The 19,599-nt window shown below is 51.1% G+C and overlaps 2 protein-coding genes across 7 annotated transcripts in view; both read left to right on the forward strand.

Moving 5' to 3' along the window:
* Nucleotides 1-16,425, forward strand: part of FAM171A2 (family with sequence similarity 171 member A2) — a 43,260-nt gene extending 26,835 nt beyond the window's left edge. For 3 of the 6 annotated variants that reach the window (XM_083470515.1, XM_083470516.1, XM_083470518.1), the window contains exons 3-8: nt 3,016-3,108; nt 5,182-5,376; nt 6,516-6,692; nt 8,254-8,370; nt 9,221-9,347; nt 11,487-16,425. In XM_083470515.1, coding sequence (XP_083326641.1) covers nt 3,016-3,108; nt 5,182-5,376; nt 6,516-6,692; nt 8,254-8,370; nt 9,221-9,347; nt 11,487-13,044 — 2,267 coding nt within the window. In that variant the 3' untranslated portion in view covers nt 13,045-16,425. The remainder of the gene's footprint in view (nt 1-3,015; nt 3,109-5,181; nt 5,377-6,515; nt 6,693-8,253; nt 8,371-9,220; nt 9,348-11,486) is intronic. The other 3 variants (XM_083470519.1, XM_083470520.1, XM_083470517.1) reach the window with 2 other exon arrangements.
* A 1,219-nt stretch (nt 16,426-17,644) lies between these two features.
* GRN (granulin precursor) overlaps nt 17,645-19,599 on the forward strand; it is a 35,928-nt gene continuing 33,973 nt past the window's right edge. The window contains exon 1 of the mRNA XM_083470524.1: nt 17,645-17,799. Within this exon, the coding sequence (XP_083326650.1) occupies nt 17,762-17,799 (38 nt within the window). The 5' untranslated portion in view covers nt 17,645-17,761. The remainder of the gene's footprint in view (nt 17,800-19,599) is intronic.

A 19,599-nucleotide genomic window follows, 5' to 3' on the forward strand; every position in this document is an offset into this window, starting at 1 on the left:
AGGAGAGAGAGAGAGAAAGAGAAAGAGAAAGAGAAAGAGAAAGAGGAGGATTTGTATCTATCCAATAAGGTGAACAGTGATGCTGTCAGTGGCTAAGGAGAGTGTACAAGGAACACTTTAGAGGAAAGATGAGAAGTCTTGTCTTGAGCATATGAAATTACGACCAAGTATTCGAGTGGAAGGGATGCGGTGGCGCTGTGGGTTAACTTGCCGATCAGAAGGTTGGCCGTTTCGAATCCCTGGGATGGGGTGAGCTCCTGTTGCTCGGTCCCAGCTCCTGCCAACCTTGCAGTTCGAAAGCACATCAAAGTGCAAGTAGATAAATAGGTACCGCTCCGGCGGGAAGGTAAATGGCGTTTCCGTGCGCTGCTCTGGTTTGCCAGAAGCGGCTTAGTCATGCTGGCCACATGACCTGGCAGCTGTACGCCGGCTCCCTCGGCCAATAAAGCGAGATGAGTGCCGCAACTCCAGAGTCGGTCACGACTGGACCTAATGGCCAGGGGTCCCCTTTACCCTTTACCTATTCAAGTGGAAAGATTGGCTAGGATATTGTAAGCAGCTGGAGTTGGAGGTGAGGGAGACCGTTCTGGTCTAGAAAGAAAGTGCTGGGTTTCCTCAGTGTACAAGTCAGAGGCAGGGAACCTGTGGTCCCCCAGCTCTTGTTGCACTCTGACTCCCATCAGCCCCAACCAGCATGGCCTGTGGACAGACATGATGGGAGTTGTAGTCCAGCTACGGTTTCCCCACTCCCAGTCTTGATGGTACCAAAAGCCGTGGGATTTAATGAGGTCATCCAGAGACAGTGTGTGGGGGGAAAAAGAATAGCAGAGGTCGAAGAATAAGAGCCCCGAAAGACCCCAGTGGGGAAGGGGAAAGTGGAGGAAAAGCTTCCCCTTGTGGAAACATAAAAGGAGCATCTAGGTAGGAGGAGAACCATGATTAAGAGATGAGGGGTACCTTATACATGCCTTCCCCCCCCCTCCTCCTCCTGCTCCTGTTCCTTCTCTTCCTCTCCACCTTCCGTTTCTCAGTTCTCTTTTGTGGGGCAGCATTATATCTGCACTGAGGTTATTCACAGCATGTTTAGATTTAATCAGGGTTTGCAAATCCATCTTTAAATTATGGTCTGGAGATGAGCAGATTTTGCAGCTGCGCTGACTCATGATGGAATTGCTATCTTGGGATAGGATAATCAGAAATCATTGTGTATACTATCAGTATTCCCACTCCACCATTAGTATTTCCATTAAACTCCCCACCCCACTTTATGATGGACCAGTACTAATAATAAATTAGCGGGGGGGGGGGGGAGGAAGAGCAAGCAAACTCCTCTAATGAGTGGTTCGTAAGAGAGAACAAGCAAAATGGATCAGTTCAGACATCACACCAAGCCTTGATTAATGAAGCTAAATAATGGTTTGATGTGATGTCTGAATAGTTTGTGTTTGGCTAGCAAATCACAATTGGAGACCACTTTCTAGAATGGGTTTGGAAACAATGGTTTGTGTTAATTGTAAATCACCATGAAAGGCCGCATGCCGGATTTAACTAAGGGCTCATCAAAACTTTCCCTTGCCCCACTGCTTTCCCCCAGGGAAACCCAATCTTAACTTTTGAATTGGAGCAAATATCAATTGGGTTTTCTCTGGATTGATGTTTTCTCTGATTTGGCACTAAATACAGTAGAACCTCTACTTACAGACGTAATCAGTTCCGGAGGTCTGTCCGTAAGTCGATCCAGGTCGCTGGTAGAAGCGCCATTGTGTGCAGGCGCATTTGGCGGCAGCGCGCTTCTGCGCACGTGCAGATGGTGGCAGCCACTTCTGCGCATGTGCAAATGGTGGCAAACCCAGTATTTACTTCCGGGTTTGCCACGGTCGCAACTTGGAGGCGGTCGTAAGTAGAGGTTCTACTGTAGTGGGTTTTCCTGGGGAAAGCAAGGGCAAAACCATTCAGACTCTTGTCTGCAAGCACGGAACAAGCAGAAAATAACCCATGCTTTCAAGCGGAAGTGTAGACGAGCCCTCGGGTTTGGTGTGATGTTTAAATTAATAAACAATACCTATGACTAGTGCTTTGGAAGCTATTCTGCCTTGAGAGTGGAGTATTGACAGATAACCGAAGAAGAAAAACAGTTCTAAACTGTGGTTTGCCAGTTGTACACCTGGAAGCTCAAGTGTTTGAGTTCGAAACTAGGATTAGTGCAAGCCATAGACTGGTGTGATGTTTGGGCTGAGTCTTTGCAAACGATCACATCAGAGAGGAGCACACCCAATTTTTCCTTTCCGTTTCTTTTTCTGTACCTCCTGCCACCCTGCAACAGAACTCTTTCTAGGGGCTTTTACCCCCAAGACATACTACCGTATTTTTCACTCTATAGAACACACTTTTTCCCCTCCAAAAATTAAGGGAAAATGTGTGTACGTCTTATGGAGCGAATGCAGGCTCCTTGGCTTCAGTGATAGCAACGCGAAGCCTCTGAAGCGCAGGGGGAGCGCTCCCTCTGCGCTCTGGAGGCTTTGCGTTGCTTTCGCTGAAGCCTGGAAAATGAGAGGGGGTCAGTGCGCACTGACCCCTCTCGCTCTCCAGGCTTCAGGGATAGACTCTCCTGACTTCAGCAAAAGGAACCTGAAGCTTCCGGAGTGCAGCGGGAGGTCCCGCGGTGCTCTGGAGGCTTCGGGTTGCTTTCGATGAAGCCAGGAAAGCAAGACTCTCCCGGCTTCAGCAGAGAGAGAGAGCTGCGCAGCGCCCCTTCAGCGAAGCGGGAGGAGAAATGGAAGGGGCTCCATTTCTCCTGCCGCTTCGCTGAAGGGGCACTGAGCAGAGAGGGGGAGAATTTATTTTTCTTGTTCTCCGCCTCTAAAACAAGGCGCGTCCTATGGTCAGGTTCGTCCTATAGAGCGAAAAATACGGTACTTCGTGAAGTTATCAGGAAACTTGCTGCTAGGCACAGAAAGACTTTGAGTAAGTCTGATTCTTTTTCTCTCTCTTCCTTCCCACAATTTCCCTTTGCAGTCTATGCCTCCGTCAGCCTCTATCTGCTCCCCGAGCGCCCTGCAACACTCATCCTCTATGATGACCTGGTACAGATCCTCCTCGGCTCTCCAGGTAAGTCCTCCATTCCGTTTGTCAGAAAGTGAAGGGCATGTGGCCGGCACCCGGGGAGCCAGCTTGGCTGTCTGGGGATTGGGGATCCCACACAATTGCTAGTGCCATCTTCTGGGCTGCAGGGGATGCTGGCCCTGTTTAAGATTGCAGAGCACATTGCTGCCCTCTGTTCACACTACTAGGAAGTAAGTGGTGGTCAGGGGAGACGAAGGGAAACATTGGCTTGCTCTGTGCAAGCTCTGCACCTCCTCCAAGGCCTCTGGCAGTCTGTGCCTGCAGGGGGAGGCAGTCATCAGCACCATGCCAGTTCGCAGAGGGCATTTGGGAGAGACGTCTGCAGCTCAAGGGACTTTTTGAGCTGGGCTGGATGACGGGAGGAGGGAAGTAGGAAGGTCAGTGCTCTGGGCCTTTGCTAGAACTGTATAAGCCAGGGATGTCCAACAGGTCAATCATGATCTACTGGTCGATCCCTGGGAGGTTTTGGTAGATAGCGGTAGATCGCTGGCTCCTCCATCCAGCCCCATCCTCCAGATCGCTAGTGCGGAAGTTGGAGTTTTTGCAGCAAGGCTGACTGTCTCATTTGCCATCTCTTGGTGGGGACTTTTTATAACTTACTTGACCTAATCCCCAAGCTTAAGAACTGAACCCCCCCCCCAAAAAAATGGGACGTACTTGTACTTCCCTAATAAAAGCTCAACAGCTTTGACCTGAACCCTTTAAAAAAATGGGATGTTCCTCCCCGAAAAAAACTCAACAACAAAGACCTGAAACCCCGCCCCCCCAAATGTGAGGTTCTTCCCTTAAAAAAGCCCAACAACTTCGACCTGAACCCCCCCAAAAAGGGGTAGATCACTGTCAGATTTTAATTGTGTGAGTAGACCGCAGTCTCTTGGAAGTTGGATGTCCCTGGTATAAGCGAGTGAGCTGAGGAGGTGACCCTGGGTTAGGTGTGAGCTGGTCAGGAGTCTGGGATTGAGATGGGTTGCTGTGCTGTGAAGTGGTGGGTGAGAGAATTAGGGTGGGGGGTGCTCTAGGTCCCTGGAGGGAGATGGCCAGTGACCTCTGCTCTGATCTAATGGGCTCGATAAGAGAGGTGCCTCCATAAACTTGCCAAATGAGGCAAGTCACTCTCATATTGCTCACCTTTCATAATTTCTTGCCTTCCTGTTATCCATGGGGAGGAGCTGAGCATGGTTTCCTCAGCATACTGAATCCTCTTATCAAGGGCTAAATTCCAAGGGCTAAATACGTTTTAAAAAGGTGAATTACAGTCAATATAAACTCACAAAAACTGGCATACATATAGAGCAGCGCAACTTCCACGTGTTGTCATGAATTTGAGCAGCCCTATGCTATACAGTGGTACCTCGGGTTACATATGCTTCAGGTTACAGACGCTTCAGGTTACAGACTCCGCTAACCTAGAAATAGTACCTCGGGTTAAGAACTTTACCTCAGGATGAGAACAGAAATTGCACAGCGGCAGCAGCGGGAGGCCCCATTAGCTAAAGTGGTGCTTCAGGTTAAGAACAGTTTCAGGTTAAGAACGGACCTCCGGAACGAATTAAGTACGTAACCAGAGGTACCACTGTACAGAGCATAGCTGAGTACAGTGGTACCTCAGTTTTCTAATGTAATCCGTTTGGGAAGACCGTTTGAGTTCTGAAACGTTCAAAAACCAAGACGTGCTTTTCCAGCCGATAGGACTCAACAGCCGACAGGCTCTTGCACTCAGCAGTAACCACCTCGGAAATTTGACTTCCGAGGCACGTTCGAAAACGGAAGCATTTACTTCTGACTTTACGGCGTTCAAAAACCGAAACATTCGTCAACAGAGATGTTTGAAAACGGAGGTACCACTGTATATTGCTGGCAGCGGCTCTTGTTTCCTGAATGGTGAGCAGAAAGCACTATGTGCGTGCTCAGGGATGCTTCCTTGCATTTGACAGGTCGCATGTCCACAATAATCTCAGGTTACAAACTGTGGGCGGGATCGGGCCAAGCTGCATCCCACAGTTTTCTGTGTGAGTGCTGCCTCGGTAGGCCGGCAGCTGAAATGCTTGATTCTTACAGGGGCCAAGAGCCAGCCGTGGGCTCAGTTCCAGCGCAAATCCGCCCGCCTGCCCCGCAGCTCCACCTACAGCCAGCTCTCGGCCTCCCTGACCGCCGCCAGCAGTGGGCCGGATATGAGGGGCTTCCCATCTTTCATCGGGGCTGAAAGCAACGGCAGCGGTAAGGGGACTGGGCCCAGATCCTGGGTGAAAAATGGTGAGGATGCGATACGGAATGTTGAAGGCTGTGGAACCAGCCCTTTGATTGCTCAGAGGGATAGTTGTCTGCCCTAAAGCAGTGGATTTTGGGGGCAGCAAACAGATTGCAGCTGCCAGATTTCTGGCTGGGGTTCTGTTTAGATCTCATAGTGTCCCTTTTTTTAAAAAAGCAGCAGCTGCATCAGTGGCCAGTTCATTTCCAGACCCAGTTCAAGGTCTGGAAATGAACATGAGTGTGTAAAGCCCTAAAAATTATCTAGGCCCTCAATACCTCAAAGACCACCTCCTTCACTGCAGACCCTTTTGGGTGCTGAGATGTGACAAAAGGGGCCCTTGTGGTAATTCCTCTGACCTCAGAGGCCTGGGAGAGGGCCTTATCTGTGGCGGCCCCTAAGCTGTAGAACTCAGAAGTTCATCCTGCACTTTTATTATACAGCTTCCGGCAAGGCACACACCTCTTTACCCTGGATTTTGTTACACGAGGTGTGTGTTTTTCTGACCCACCTTACATTTCTGATCGTTAAGTTGTTTCAAACTGTTTTTAATACTGTTGTGTTTTGCAACCTGCCCTTAGGGTGAAGGGTGAGTAATTAACAAGAAGAGGTTTGTTAGTACAGTCATACCTTGGAAGTCGAACGGAATCCATTCCAGAAGTCAGTTCGACTTCCAAAACGTTCGGAAACCAAAGCGCGGCTTCCAATTGGCTGCAGGAACCTCCTGCAGCCAATCGGAAGCCCCGTTGGACGTCCGGCTTAAAAGAATAGTTCGCAAACCGGAACAGACGCTTCTGGGTTTGTGGTGTTCGGGAGCCAAAATGTTTGAGAACTAAGCTGTTCAAAAACCAAGGTACGACTGTATAGCTTTATCAACTGGACAGCTCAGTTGGTTAGAGCATACTGCTGTTGACACCAAAGTCGCAGGTTCGATCCCTGTATGGGACTGCTGAATATTCTTGCATTGCATAGGGTTGGACTAGATGATCCGTGGGGTCTCTTCCAACTCTGCAATTCTACGATCATTGGGTGGGGTGCATGGGGGGGGGGGACTTTAGTTTTTTCTGCCTTGGGAACCAAAGTATCTTGGGATGTCTCTGGAGGCGGAAGCAACTCTTTTCCTAACCCTTTTGCCCCCTCGCAGCCAACAGCACATGGCTGGAGCTGGTGCCCATCGTCGCTGTCAGCGTCCACCTCTTCACTGGCAACGGGACAGAAATCCAGCTCTCTGGCTCCGTCCACCTCTCTATCCCGCTGCCGCCTGACACTGCCGCTGCAGCAGCCACCAGCGTGCCGGCCTGGCGCTTTGACCTCAAGAGCGGTGAGAGCGGGCAAGATCCTCCTGGTCTGCAGACACATCCGAACTGCTCAGTTCTTGCCACATTCCACAGGCACACAAGGCAGAGAGCAATGTTGCTTCTGTAGGAGAAAGCACCCTGCAGATGTATACAAGGGTCTTGTGGCGGGGGGTGCGCCAGCCTCTTTCCAGACCCCAAACAACTCCCCTGTCACCCATGGCTGTGCGGTGCCATAAAACCACCTAAGTGCTTATAAAAGTCCATTAGCAGGACTCCAGGGGTAGGGAAGTAATTATGCCACATCTGTAAATGGAAGACTGGTTGGGAGGGGGGCTATGCTCTTATAAGGGGGTTATTATTGCTGGTGCTGAAAGCATTTTGAGTTGACGTCTGGATTTCTGCTCCCACTTTTTGATTCCAGTTTGGGACCACCCGTCATTTGTGGCTGAAAGGAAGGGGATTATATGGACATTGTTTGTTTCTACAGTGCCCTGCTTGCTCCAATTTGCCTGGGTCTTCTTGGCTCATCTAAGGAATGAGCTCTGTTGAAACCTCTGTAGCAGCGCATAGTGGGTTCATGAGGAGCCACTGGCCTGTCTGAAATTGGGGGGAAAGTTCCTGAGGTGCCCAATTGGGGCTGGGGGAGCCATGGAATCAAGAACTATGCCTGGGACCACATTGGTTCTCTAGGTTGCCTCTTCCTCCTTCGCATTTCTTCTGCACAACAGAATATGTGGCCTCTCTCTCTCTCTCTCTCTCTCTCTCTCTCTCTCTCTCTCTCTCTCTCTCACACACACACACACACACACACACCCACCCACACACCCACCCACACACACCCCTGCTGGCCTAGCTGTATAGCTCTGTCCTAGCTTATGCCAACCTAGCAGTTTGAAAGCACACCAGTGCAAGTAGATAATTAGGTACCGCTGTGGCAGGAATGTAAATGGCATTTCCATGCGCTCTGGTTTCCATCACAGTGTTCCATTGTGCCAGAAGCGGTTTAGTCCTGCTGGCTACATGCCCCAGAAAGCTTTCTGTGGACAAACTCCGGCTCCCTCAGACTGAAAGCGAGATGAGCGCTGCAACCCCTGCCTTTGACTGGACTTAACTCCCCAGGGGTCCTTTACCTTTTATAGGTTTTGCAGGTTAGGGATGGGGCTGGTGAGTGGCCAGCCCTTCATCTGGGAAAGGGCTTGGTCCAGATGGCCTTTCAGGTTACAGTGGTGCCTCGCAAGACGAAATTAATCGCGAGTATCTTCGTCTAGCGGTTTTTTCGTCTTGCGAAGCAACCCTATTAGCAGATTAGCGCTATTAGCGGTTTAGCGGCTATTAAAGGCTTAGCGGCTATTAAAGGATTAGCGTATTAGCGGCTAAAAGGCTATTAGCGGCTTAGCGGCTTAGAAAAGGGGGGGGAGCAGAAAAAAACCGGAACACTTCAAAGCAAGCCCATAGGAAAAATTGTCTTGTGAAGCAGCTCAAAAAACAAAAAACCCTTTCGTCTAGCAGGTTTTCCGTCTTGCGAGGCATTCGTCTTGTGGGGCACCACTGTACTTTTGATTCAGCAGTTCTTCTTTCTCTCAGGTCTGTGGATTCGGAATGGGACGGGCCTCATCCGCAAGGAAGGGAACCAGCTTTACTGGACGTTTGTCTCCCCACAGCTGGGCTATTGGGCAGCTGCCATGCTGTCTCCAACAACGGGTAAAATATCACCACCAAATTCTTAATTACTTTGCTGAAGAACCAGCCAGGAAGGTGCTAGCAGATCTCTTGTGTTAGCGGGAGTGTACATTCTCTGCACACCTGTGGGAATTTGCTTGGAATGTGGTATCTTGTGAATTAAGAATTCCTGAAAAATGAGTGCCTCTCAGTTTGTGTGGAGTGGTTGCCAAACAAGCTCTGAATAAATGCAGCCAGAGCTGGGGTGGGTGACATGCTCAGAAAAGCATGATAAAAACTGAAAAAATGCAATAGAAATAAGTCTGGGATTAAGGGAAAGGGCATCTAGGGAGAACCAAAATGAATATGGGGAATAAATCCCTCCCTGCATAAATCTGCTCATATTTATATTTGTAGATATCCAGTGCTATTTTTCTAGAAAAGAGGTGCTGGAACTCACCATCATGAACACCTCCCTTGTTCTCTTGCAATTTCAATGGCACCCACCTGGGAGGTCCCAGCGAGTTCCCGCTGGGAAAAAAGCCCCGTATATAAATCTGTTTGAAATTATATTCCGCTAATCTGAGCATTTTTAATCAGACCCTTCTTTTGATGTTTTAATAAAAATAAAGCCACGCGCAAAATGTTTAGTAATTAGAAAAATTGCCTTAAAATTATAGGCATGACTTTAAATCAAGCTTTTAAAGAGCCCCTGTGCCTGGTTTGGAAATTTATATAGTTGGGATTAAAAACACACACACAAATTAGCTACATCTTTATGCCCTGCTGGATCAGATCCAGGGTAACCCCATTTAGTACGTCATCCCATTTCCAACATAGATGTTTTAGGGAAACTTTCAAGTCAGCCCCTAAAGAGGTCTCTTCATTGCAGGGCTGGCCAGTGCAGTTGGAGGCATAAAGGACATTGCCACCTACCACACAATTTTCTTGCTCACCATCCTGGGTGCCCTGGCATTGCTGGTCCTCATCCTGCTCTGCCTGCTTATCTACTACTGCAGGTGAGTGCTGCTTGCCCAACTTCCCACTTCCAGCCTTGCCTTCTCAAACCACATTCATTTTTCTAAAGCTCACCCTCCCTATCGCTGCAAGGTCTTATTTACTGTATTTTTGCTTTCATTTCATCTGGGTATTGTGGGGGTCGGGAACTGGCAGCCCGCAGGCTGGATCTGAGCCAATGGGCCATTTGAACTGGGCGCCAGTTGAGGGACCTTTCTTTCTCGAATGGAACTGCAAAAAGACTTCAGCTACTGGGGCTCTGTAGGGGAGGCAGATGGAAGCGGGGAGGCAGATGGAAAGTTTCAGGCATCAGAGGAGATCACGGACAAACCCCTTTTCTCCCCAGCGACCCCTTTAGATACAGCTCACAGCTGCGGTTTCTGAAGGTTTCTCTTTCCCTTTCCCTTTTTCACCAGGAAGGGTGAGGGAATTCAGCTAAGTTGGGAGTCAGTGCCTCAAGTTGCCAAGGGTGTCACGAAGCAGGTTTTGTTGTAGGTGATAAACATACACACACACACACACACACACACACACACACACACAAACAAACATACACATACACACAGTGGTACCTCTGGATGCGAATGGGATCTGTCCCAGAGGCCCGTTCACATCATGAGCAGAATGCAACCCGCATCTGTGCATGCGCGGGTTGCGATTCGCTGCGCATGCGCGTGATGCCATTCTGAGCGTCTGTGCATGCACGAGCGGCAAAACCTGTTCCGTTACTTCCGGGTCGCCGCGGGACGCAACCTGAAAAGATTTAACCCGAAGTGACTTTAACCCAAGGTATGACTGTACACACACACACACACACACGTGTCCTTGGAATGCTTCAGAGATCTTGGATCCGGGAGACCTGAGTTCAAGTCTACCGCTAACATAATCTGGCTCTGTTCCCCATCAGTAAAATTGGAATTATAGAACTTTGCGCCCCAACATTATTATTCGTGGGAAGGAACCACACTGCAAATTGGAGCCCTCTTGCAAATGATCTGTTCTAGTAGGGCCCAGGCACGAGGAAAGGCAGCTGAGCTGAGGATTGCAGGAATAGTCCTGAGGAATTTGACAGCTGTTGCAAGCACTTTGTTGCAAAATGTCAGGCAGCCTCTGGCCAATTAGTCATGGGTCCATTCCTTTCCCCTCCCACTCTCCCAAGGCTCTGCTCCTTTGCTCTTTGCCACCCAACCCTATGCCGTAGTGAACACTTCTGTGTAGTAAAAGAGGACAGCAGAACCCCAGAGAACAGGCATCCGGACACACATTGAACTGGGAATGGGGAGGAGGGAAATTTCAGCCAGAGGTACCAGCAAGCACCTTTCGCTTTAGAAATTAAGTGCTTTGCATGACTACTGGTGGGTCTCAAACCCAGCTTGCTTGTGTCCCGGGGAAGAGGGTTCATTTCCTTCGGCCCTGAATGCCTTGACTTCTAAACTTCTTTAAGAGTCCATTCACTCTTTTACTTTTATAGAATTATATAGGCAGAAAGAGCTGAGAAATTCTCCTCTCACACCCCCACAGCACACAACCCTACATCCAAAAGGCAGGAGCATCCAATTATTAGTATCTAAATTTGTATACTGCCCTTCATCTGAAGATCACAATGTGGTTCATTTCGAGGTTACAGGGAACCAGGCAGAGGGCCTTCTCGGAAGCTGCGCCTGCCCTGCGGAACACCCTCCCATCAGATGTCAAACAGATAAACAGCTATGCGATTTTTAAAAGACATCTGAAGGCAGCCCTGCTCAGGGAAGTTTTTAGAGTTTGATGTTGCCCTGTGCAAGGCACATGTCCCTCCCCTGAGCTAGAGCACTTCTGCTATGGCTACCTGTGAATTTATCTGCACCTACATTTTCTTCTTCTTCTTCCAGTGCCAGTGTGGTGTAGTGGTTAAGAGCGGTAGACTTGTAATCTGGGGAACCAGGTTCACATCTCCGCTCCTCCACATGCAGCTGCTAGGTGAACCTGGGGCTAGTCACACTTCTCTGAAGTCTCTCGGCCCCACTCACCTCACAGAGTGTTTGTTGTGGGGGAGGAAGGGAAAGGAGAATGTTAGCCGCTTTGAGACTCCTTCGGGTAGTGATAAAGCAGGATATCAAATCCAAACTCTTCTTCTACTTCTTCTTCTTCCCCCTTTCCAGGAGGCTGTGCCTGAAGCCACGTCAACAACACAGAAAGCTCCAACTCTCTGGGGCTCTGGATGCCTCCAAGAAAGACCAGGCCACCTCCATGTCCCAGATCAACCTCATCTGCACGAGCCACCTGGAGACGGCCTCTTCCAACGGGGACACGGATGTGCACACACCCATCCTCAAGTCGGCCTTCTCCTCCTCCCGGGAGTTTGAGAGCTCCCGGGAAGAGTTCTTCAAGCAAGTGTCCAACCAGAAAGCCCGCCACGCCAGCAAGGCCTCCATGGCGGACACTCTGAGCCAGCGGGGGGCCCTTAAGGACAGCTACGCTCAAGTGGCGGAGGGCTACTCCCTCAAGGCGGCCCGCTCCATGGATGTGCCCGGTGCCCTGGAGCCCCCTCTCCACGAGGACTACAAGCGCGGCTATTCCCACCAGCGCCCAGAGGACAAGAGCAAGCAGGCGCGCCACGACAGCAAGGGCTACTCGCAGGAGCCCCCGTCGCCGCCGCCTCTCCCGCCTCCCTTCGACCATTACGGGGGCCACAAAGGGGAGCCCAAGCCGCCCGAGTTCATGATGTCGCAGTCCGTGGACCACCTGGCTCGCCCCACCTCCCTGAGCCAGCCCGGTCAGCTCATCTTCTGCGGATCCATCGACCACATGAAGGATTCCATGTACCGGAACGTGATGCCGACGCTGGTCATCCCGGCCCACTACATGCGCCTGGCTCCCTCAGACCAGCCTGCGGGGGGCTCCGAGAGCCAGCCGGACCTGGACCCGGGCGGCATGGGGATCCCTCACCAGTTTGTGGCCGGGGAGCAGCAGCAGAGGCAGCAGCAGCCCTTCCTGCAGCAACAGCTGCAGCACCCGCAATTCCAGCTGCAGCAGCACCCGGGGGAAGAGGCCGAGGGGAAGGGCTGGGGCCCCCACACGCAGTCCGTGAGCGGCTCCGTCACCATCCCAGTGCTGCTGAACGAGTCCACCATGGCCCAGCTGAACGGGGAGCTACAAGCCCTGACGGAGAAGAAGCTGCTGGAGCTGGGTGTGAAGCAACACCCTCGCGCCTGGTTTGTGTCCCTGGACGGGCGGTCCTCCCAAGTCCGCCACTCGTACATCGACCTCCAGGGCAATGAGAGGAGCCGCAGCAACGATGCCAGCCTGGACTCCGGGGTGGACGTCAACGAGGCCAAGCCCCCCAAGAGGCTGAAGGAGGAGCGTCTGGCGCCGCCTGCTATGGGGCCCGCTTACTCCAAGCTGGTCTTCGCCGACGCTGACACGGAGCCGAGCAGCAGCGAGAGCCGGACCGCCATCTGCTCCCCCGAGGACAACTCCCTGACGCCCCTCCTGGACGAGAACGCCGACCACCGGGCGGCCACCATCCCCCGGCGCGGGCGCAGCCGCGGAAACAGCTCTCGCAGCAGCAACAGCAACAGCGAGCTGCGCCGCGACTCCATGACCAGCCCGGAGGATGACAGCAACGAGCCCTCGGAAGGGACGGACGACCAGGGGGACAAGAAGAGCCCCTGGCAGAAACGCGAAGAGCGCCCGCTCATGGTCTTCAACGTGAAGTAGCGGGCAGAAGTGTGCGTGCGAGGAGGCGGGCGGGGGGATGGGTCGCTCTCGTTGCACAGTTGGGGGAGGGGAGCGGAGATCGCCCGGACCACAGAGGTCAGGCTTCCCGCACGCAATCTTGGCGCCACTTCCTGCCCTCTCCATCTCGTCAAATGCTTGGTGGAACAGGAACCGCCCGGACTTTTGACAGGACAGACTGATGGAGCGAGAGGCGGCTTGTGGCCAAGCTGTACTCTGTGTTCTTTTTCCCAGCATGCCCCGCGACCACCTGAGAAGTTTGCCTTGCCCAAGGCAGGTTAAGAAGTGCTGCATCAACAGGCTAAGCGAGTTGGGCCTCTTACCCTTTTCCACAGACATCAGCCACTGTGAGCCAGGCAGCAACGTGGGGCACAGGAACTGCTGTGTGTGTGTGTGCCCACTTCTGGGACAAAGCAAGTTTTGCTGCTCTGAGAGACCTTCTGCCAAATCCCAGGAGGTGGACGTGGCCTTGTTCTGTGTGGCTCCGGTTCCAAGAGCCCCTTATCCCCACCCAGCCTTGGCACGACCAGAACTAGCGTTGGCTCCTTGCCCTGACATTATTGGGAGTGGAGGTGAACTGGAAGGCATTACTGGGGCTCTTCACCCCCCCCCATTTTCCTTGGGGGCAGGGTGGGCAATTCGTACCGTTCCTTTAAAAAAACCAAATTGTCCTGTGGATTTTCCAAGCCGTAGCATGGTTTGGTTGGGGGTCGGTCAAGCGCCCAAAAGCTCTAGGCTGATGCCCATCATTGCCTGTCGTGCCTCAGTGCCCCCAACAACCTGGGCGACAGTACCACGGACAATGCGGTGGGTTTGGGGAGTGGGGGCACCCGTGTGGCAACTGTACATATGTGTGTGCATGCGTGTATGTCAGGGGGCGGGTGGGAGCCTGAGCCACGGCGTGCGTGTGGGTAAGCATGTCAGTGACGGCCAACCTCGCTGCCAAACAAACTCCCTTGAGGAGTCACTTTTGTGCCCCCCATCTCCCCACCCCACCCCTTTGTGCCTGCAACTCCTTGGTCTCCTCCAAGTGCCTTCTGGCCCCAAACATCTCCCCACCACCACCGCATCCCCTCCCCACCCAGGCAGCTGTGAATGAAACCTTGGGTGTCCACAGAAGGGTACTGCAGACGGACCATCTGCTCAAATCTTCCTTTCACTCTAATCCCTCTTCTCTCCTGCCAGGGAGCGCTTGGGGATGGGGAGGGGCGGGGGGGGGGAGAGCGCAGAAGGAAAAAGTCACCCTCGGCCTCTCTCGCAAGCCCAGCTGCCAACTGACTTAAGCCGTCAGCGGAGACAGCCTGGGCAGCTGCCCCATCCAGCAACATGGCAGCATCAGTGACCAATCTCCCAGATGAAAGGGCAGGACCAAATTGGGGGTGTTTCTGTGTACCGATGGAGGGGTGTGTGTGTATGTGTGTGTCTTACATCGTCGATGGAGGGGAGTGTTTGTATCATGCTTTATATATTTGGAGGGGGGGATACGTAGCGTGTGCCTCCTCAGCAGCCCCCAGCAGCGCGTCGGTGGAGGCCTCGTGGACCACTGAGGAGATAGGGGATGGTTTTATTTGGGGAAGAGATAGAGGAACCACTAGCCTGAGGCTTTGTCAGCGAAACGGGGGGGGGGAGGATATGGGACAAATGGGGAGGGGTGGGGTGGTTGGCTGCAAACCTAAAAGTGTCTTGTGGGGGGGGCTTCTTTTTAAACCAATGAGTCGGGCCTGACCCCTTCTGAAACAGTAGAGGGCCGCCGGAGAAGTCAACAGGTCAGAAACCATTTGGGAGGAGAGAGGGGAAAGGTTGTTTCTGACGCACCTCAGCACCCACTGAAGAGAGTTAATAAAGCTTCACAATTCCAGCTGCAGACCCTGTCCTTCTGGAGCCCCTTCCCCACAACACCGGGGCTTGCTCGCCATGTTTTAGAAGCTGCTGAAACCCCTGGGGAGGAGTTTTTTGGGGGACAGGCGATGAGCCACTCCATGGTCGAGATAGCGAGGCCCTTTACATACACTCAGAAACACTTTGTTCTCCGTTCACCTGTTCCAGGGCTGAGCCTTAGCAATGAAAACAGGTTCTGGGGCTGAGCCCTAGCTCAATGAAACCCTTCTCCTACCTGAGTCAGGCTTTTCAGACTGTTGCCCTGGGGGCGGGGGCAACTTTTCTTTTTCTCTAAATTCCCTTTCCTCGGCGATTTCTACTTTTATCTTCTTCCACAGCATACGTTTGTAGGATTTCTCTCCCACCCGCTTTTGCCAGTCCACCGCATTAGAGATAACTGTCACCTGTGGAACTCCCTGTTCCTTGATGTGGCTGTCGGCAAAGACTCTCCAGAGAGGGGACCAGGAGCCACTGGGAGCTGTTTTGCATGAGATGAAGATTTCTGCATGGGAGTCTGCACTGAAAACTGCAGAAATCCCATGTGTCATGCATATGTCTCTTTCCCAACTTGTACACATTAATACCTTCCGTGGGGGGGGGGGGGAATAATCTTCTGTGAATCAGCTCCACACCCCAGCTACTACTGTCTTTAACAATATCTATGAGTATTGGAGGAGCAGAAGAAAGCCAGAAGTGCTTTTTGCAGGCTGTAGGTGCTTAATGCACAGAGAGAATCCACTGAGCCATAACGGATTTCCCTGCCCTCCCCACTTTGTGGAATCCCCCCCTTTTTTTTAAACTCTTAGCCTCATGGCCAGTCAAAGAGCATACATTGCTGCAAGTGCACTGCATATTTCAAGTGTCAACTATCACAGTTTTCAAGGGCGTTGTGTCTGTTCCATCTCCTAGATCACGCCTTGTTCAGCCTGATCAGTACCAGCAAACCTGTCTCCAAGGTGGCTGGTCCTAAGCTACCGTTGCCATGACGTTGAGGTATCTCTCAGATCAATGCACATCTTGTAGGAATGTAGCCCTATACAAAGATGGTGGCACTGTAGTCAAACCCACAGGAAGTTATATATAGTTAAATGCAGTGGCAGAGCCACACCCCACAAACTATCAGGACCCCGCCAGAACCAGATACCTCTTACTCCTTCCTGGTCCAGTGCTGTTTTCTACTACCTTTTTATAGCTGGAAATAAAAATACCTTGCACATAAAGGAAGCTGGGTAAGTGAGGGTGGTCTCTGACACTGATACATCTTTAACTGGGGGGAATGCCTTTGCTTTCTCTGGTGACTCTGAACTCTCTTGTTGAAAAAACTTTTTGGAGTTTTTTTTTTTTTAAAAGTATTATTATTATATAAATATATTAAAAAGTTGGGCAAACTTGGCAAAACTGGAGACTCGGTGGCAGCTGCTGGTGAAACCTCATACTTGTTCTTTAGAATGGTATTAATATATAAACCCTCTGAATTTACCAAGGTTTCATTGCATGGTGGCTGTTTCCTTTCCTAGGCAGCAAATCCTTCCCCCACTAAGCTCGGCTGAGTCTAGAGGCGAGCAGGTTTAGACTTAATTCAAAAGCAGCCGCATACAAACGGGTGGGCTTGCGAGACTCTGCTCTTACATTTTATATTGAGCTCCTTCCCTGTTGGCTGAGAGAACTTCACCTGTTGAATTTGCTGGGAGCTGTGCAGCATTTTGGGGAGCGAGCACCCCGCTGAGGGAAAAGAACACGGCATCCTCGTGTGGGATATAAGTGGAAAGAAAGTGGGCACTGTTCAGTGTGAAATAGTATAAATGTTTTGGCCTGCACAAGAGCGTTTTTTGTACTGCAGAATGCAGTCTTTGCGAGCTACCATTTTATGAGAAGACAGGTGATAGCAAAAGTGGGTTGCGTCAGGCTCTCTCTTGGACTCCCTACCAAGCCATTTTTGCCTGAGTGGCTGTGAAGAAAGAGCGTGCGCAAGCATTTCGACCGCCTTTCTGTGCGTTGGGGAGGGAGGACAGAGGACCGTTCGCAATATAGCATGAGGGAAATGGAAAATTGGTTTGCCCAAGAGAGAAAAGATCAGAGGAACTGTAAGCAAGCTGGAAGCAAAGAAGCCAGATAAGGAAAAGAGTTTGTCCAGGGCTTGAGGCGGGACTAGGCCACAGGCCTTTGCTAAAGTAGTTGTATCATTCGGCAAGGGCAGCTGAGGTTTCCCTCTTGCAAAACAGCAAGCAGCCACATCTCTGGTTGCAGGGCTTGAACTCAAATGCTTGCAAATGCGACCACTGGAATGTTCTACCACCTCACCATGCATGAATTCATGAAGTGACAATAGATGCAGAGGGAAATTCAGCCCCCACCCCAGCAAACTGGTGCTGAGTGCTGACAGAAATGGGAGTCAACCACTGATAAACGAGGCAGATATCACTGGGCTTGGGAAAGGAATTTGGAGGTTTGCCTAAGAATCCGGAAGACAAACCTAAGCAGTAACATCAAGACCCAGCCCAAATGAGGGCTGAGCAATGTCAGCAGATATGAAATAATGAGAGGCAGTTTTTGGGGGGTGGCCGGTGGGTGGAATAGCCTACTGGCGAAGGAAAATGGCTGGCCATTGGAAGTTGAGACTGCATTGCGGCTTTCTGTCCCTTCTGATAAACTTTGGTAGCCCCGATTGCCTGTAAGATTGGCAAGAATTGAGCCATGCTCGTTGAGCTGGTGGTTGCTGCTTAAAGGAACGTCCTGGATATACCAAATAGTTTTTTTAAAAAAATTAAAGGGTCAACAAAGGAAGCTGCTTTCTACTGAGTATCTAACTGCATTTCCAACGATGACTGACAACTGGCTCTTCCAAGGTTTCGGGCAAAGGTAAGGACAAGAAAGTCCTTCATGTAGTTTATGAACTCCGCTCCCACAAGAGGCACTAATGGCCATCAATTCGGATGGCTTCAAAAGAGGATTAGACGGGTACGTGGAGGGCAAGATAATGGTTATATTCTGCCCCCCACTGTTGGAGGTGGTACAGTGGTGCCCCGCAAGACGAATGCTTCGCAAGACGGAAAACTCGCTAGACGAAAGAGTTTTCCGTTTTGGAGGTGCTTCGCAAAACGAATCTCCTATGGGCTTGCTTCGCAAGACAACAATGTCTTGCGAGTTCCTGCTGGTTTTTTCCCTTCCCCCTTTTTCTAAGCCGCTAAGCCGCTTATCAGCTGATCCGATCAGCAGATAAGCCGCTAATAGCGCTAAGCCGCTTATCAGCTGATCCGATCAGCAGATAAGCCGCTAATAGCGCTAATCCGCTAATCCTTCAATGGGCTTGCTTCGCAAGACGGGGAAAAACCGCTAGATGAAGAGAATCACAGAACGGATTCTTTTCGTCTTGCGAGGCACCACTCTTCACCTCAAAATGCCCATTGCTGGTATTCACAAGTGGGGAAGGGTGCTGTAGCACTGAGGTCCTATTTGCTGGGGCCCCAGAAGCATCTTGGCCACCATGAGAACACAATGATGGACCACTGGCTTAACCCAGTAGGCTCTTAAGTTCTTGCCTGCCCTCTTGGAGTTTCCAATGGCGGCTTTCCAGGACCTACCAGTTGTTGAAGACAGCAGACATGGGGGTATCACATGAAATTAAGTACCTCCCCTCCCTACGCAATATAGTGGGGTGTTTTGACAGTGCAAGAAGAGACGGTTTCTCAAGCTGACTTCCTCCCAAAAGCTTTCCTCCCATATTGCAACACCACAAGCCCCCGAGCACGAGCTCTTTATATAACACATGTAAGTTTACAGAGGATAGAAAAGAAAGCTTAAGGCAGACAACGAGAAGAACCTTTCCCCACAAGCCCTAAATGGCACGTCTTGTGAGGAGCTGGGGTCCAGGATGCAGTGCAACATTGAAATTCAAGCTAAATATTAAATGGACCCATAAGATGTCGAATGGCAGCTCCCATCATCACAGGTCCTGTTGTGTTTCTCAGTAAGGGAAGATGGGGATTTTGAGTCGTTTGCAGGTAAGGAGGCCGGCAGTTCTTCCGCTAGTCCACTTTTGGAACTTTTGCTGCAATCTCGATCGTGCCCCATATGCCCTGGCTCCTGCTCAAGCAGCCCCAGTTGCACCCCTGATCTGCCAGACACACACACACGCCATTCCAGGTTCTGCCTGCTGCATCTGATTGCTGGGAGATTATATTAATGCTGAGATTTTACTTGGGTCAGTTTCTGGTTTCTGCAGATTTCCCCCAACCGCTGCCTTCCAGGGTGGAATTGAGAGATGTCCATAACAGTATATAGATATAAGTAGTAGTAGTAGTATTCTGCCCATCTGAGTGGCTTACTCCAGCCACTCTGGGCGACTTCCAATAAATTAAGACATCAAACATTTAAAACTTCCATATACAGGGCTGCCTTCAGGAGTCTTGTGTAGTCAGATAGTTGTTTGTTTCCTTGACATCTGATGGGATTGCATTCCACAGGGCAGGCATGACTACCAAAAAGGCCCTCTGCCTGGTTCCCTGAAGCTTCACTTCTTGCAGTGAGGGAACCGCCAGAAGGCCCTCGGACCTGGACCTCAGTGTCCGGGCTGAACGATGAGGGTGGAAACGCTCCTTCAGGTATACTGGGCTGAGGCCGTTTAGGGCTTTAAAGGTCAGCACCAACCCTTGGAATTGT

The sequence above is a fragment of the Podarcis liolepis genome (genome assembly GCF_965112155.1).
Source record: "Podarcis liolepis genome assembly, chromosome: 13".
Taxonomy (NCBI): domain Eukaryota; kingdom Metazoa; phylum Chordata; class Lepidosauria; order Squamata; family Lacertidae; genus Podarcis; species Podarcis liolepis.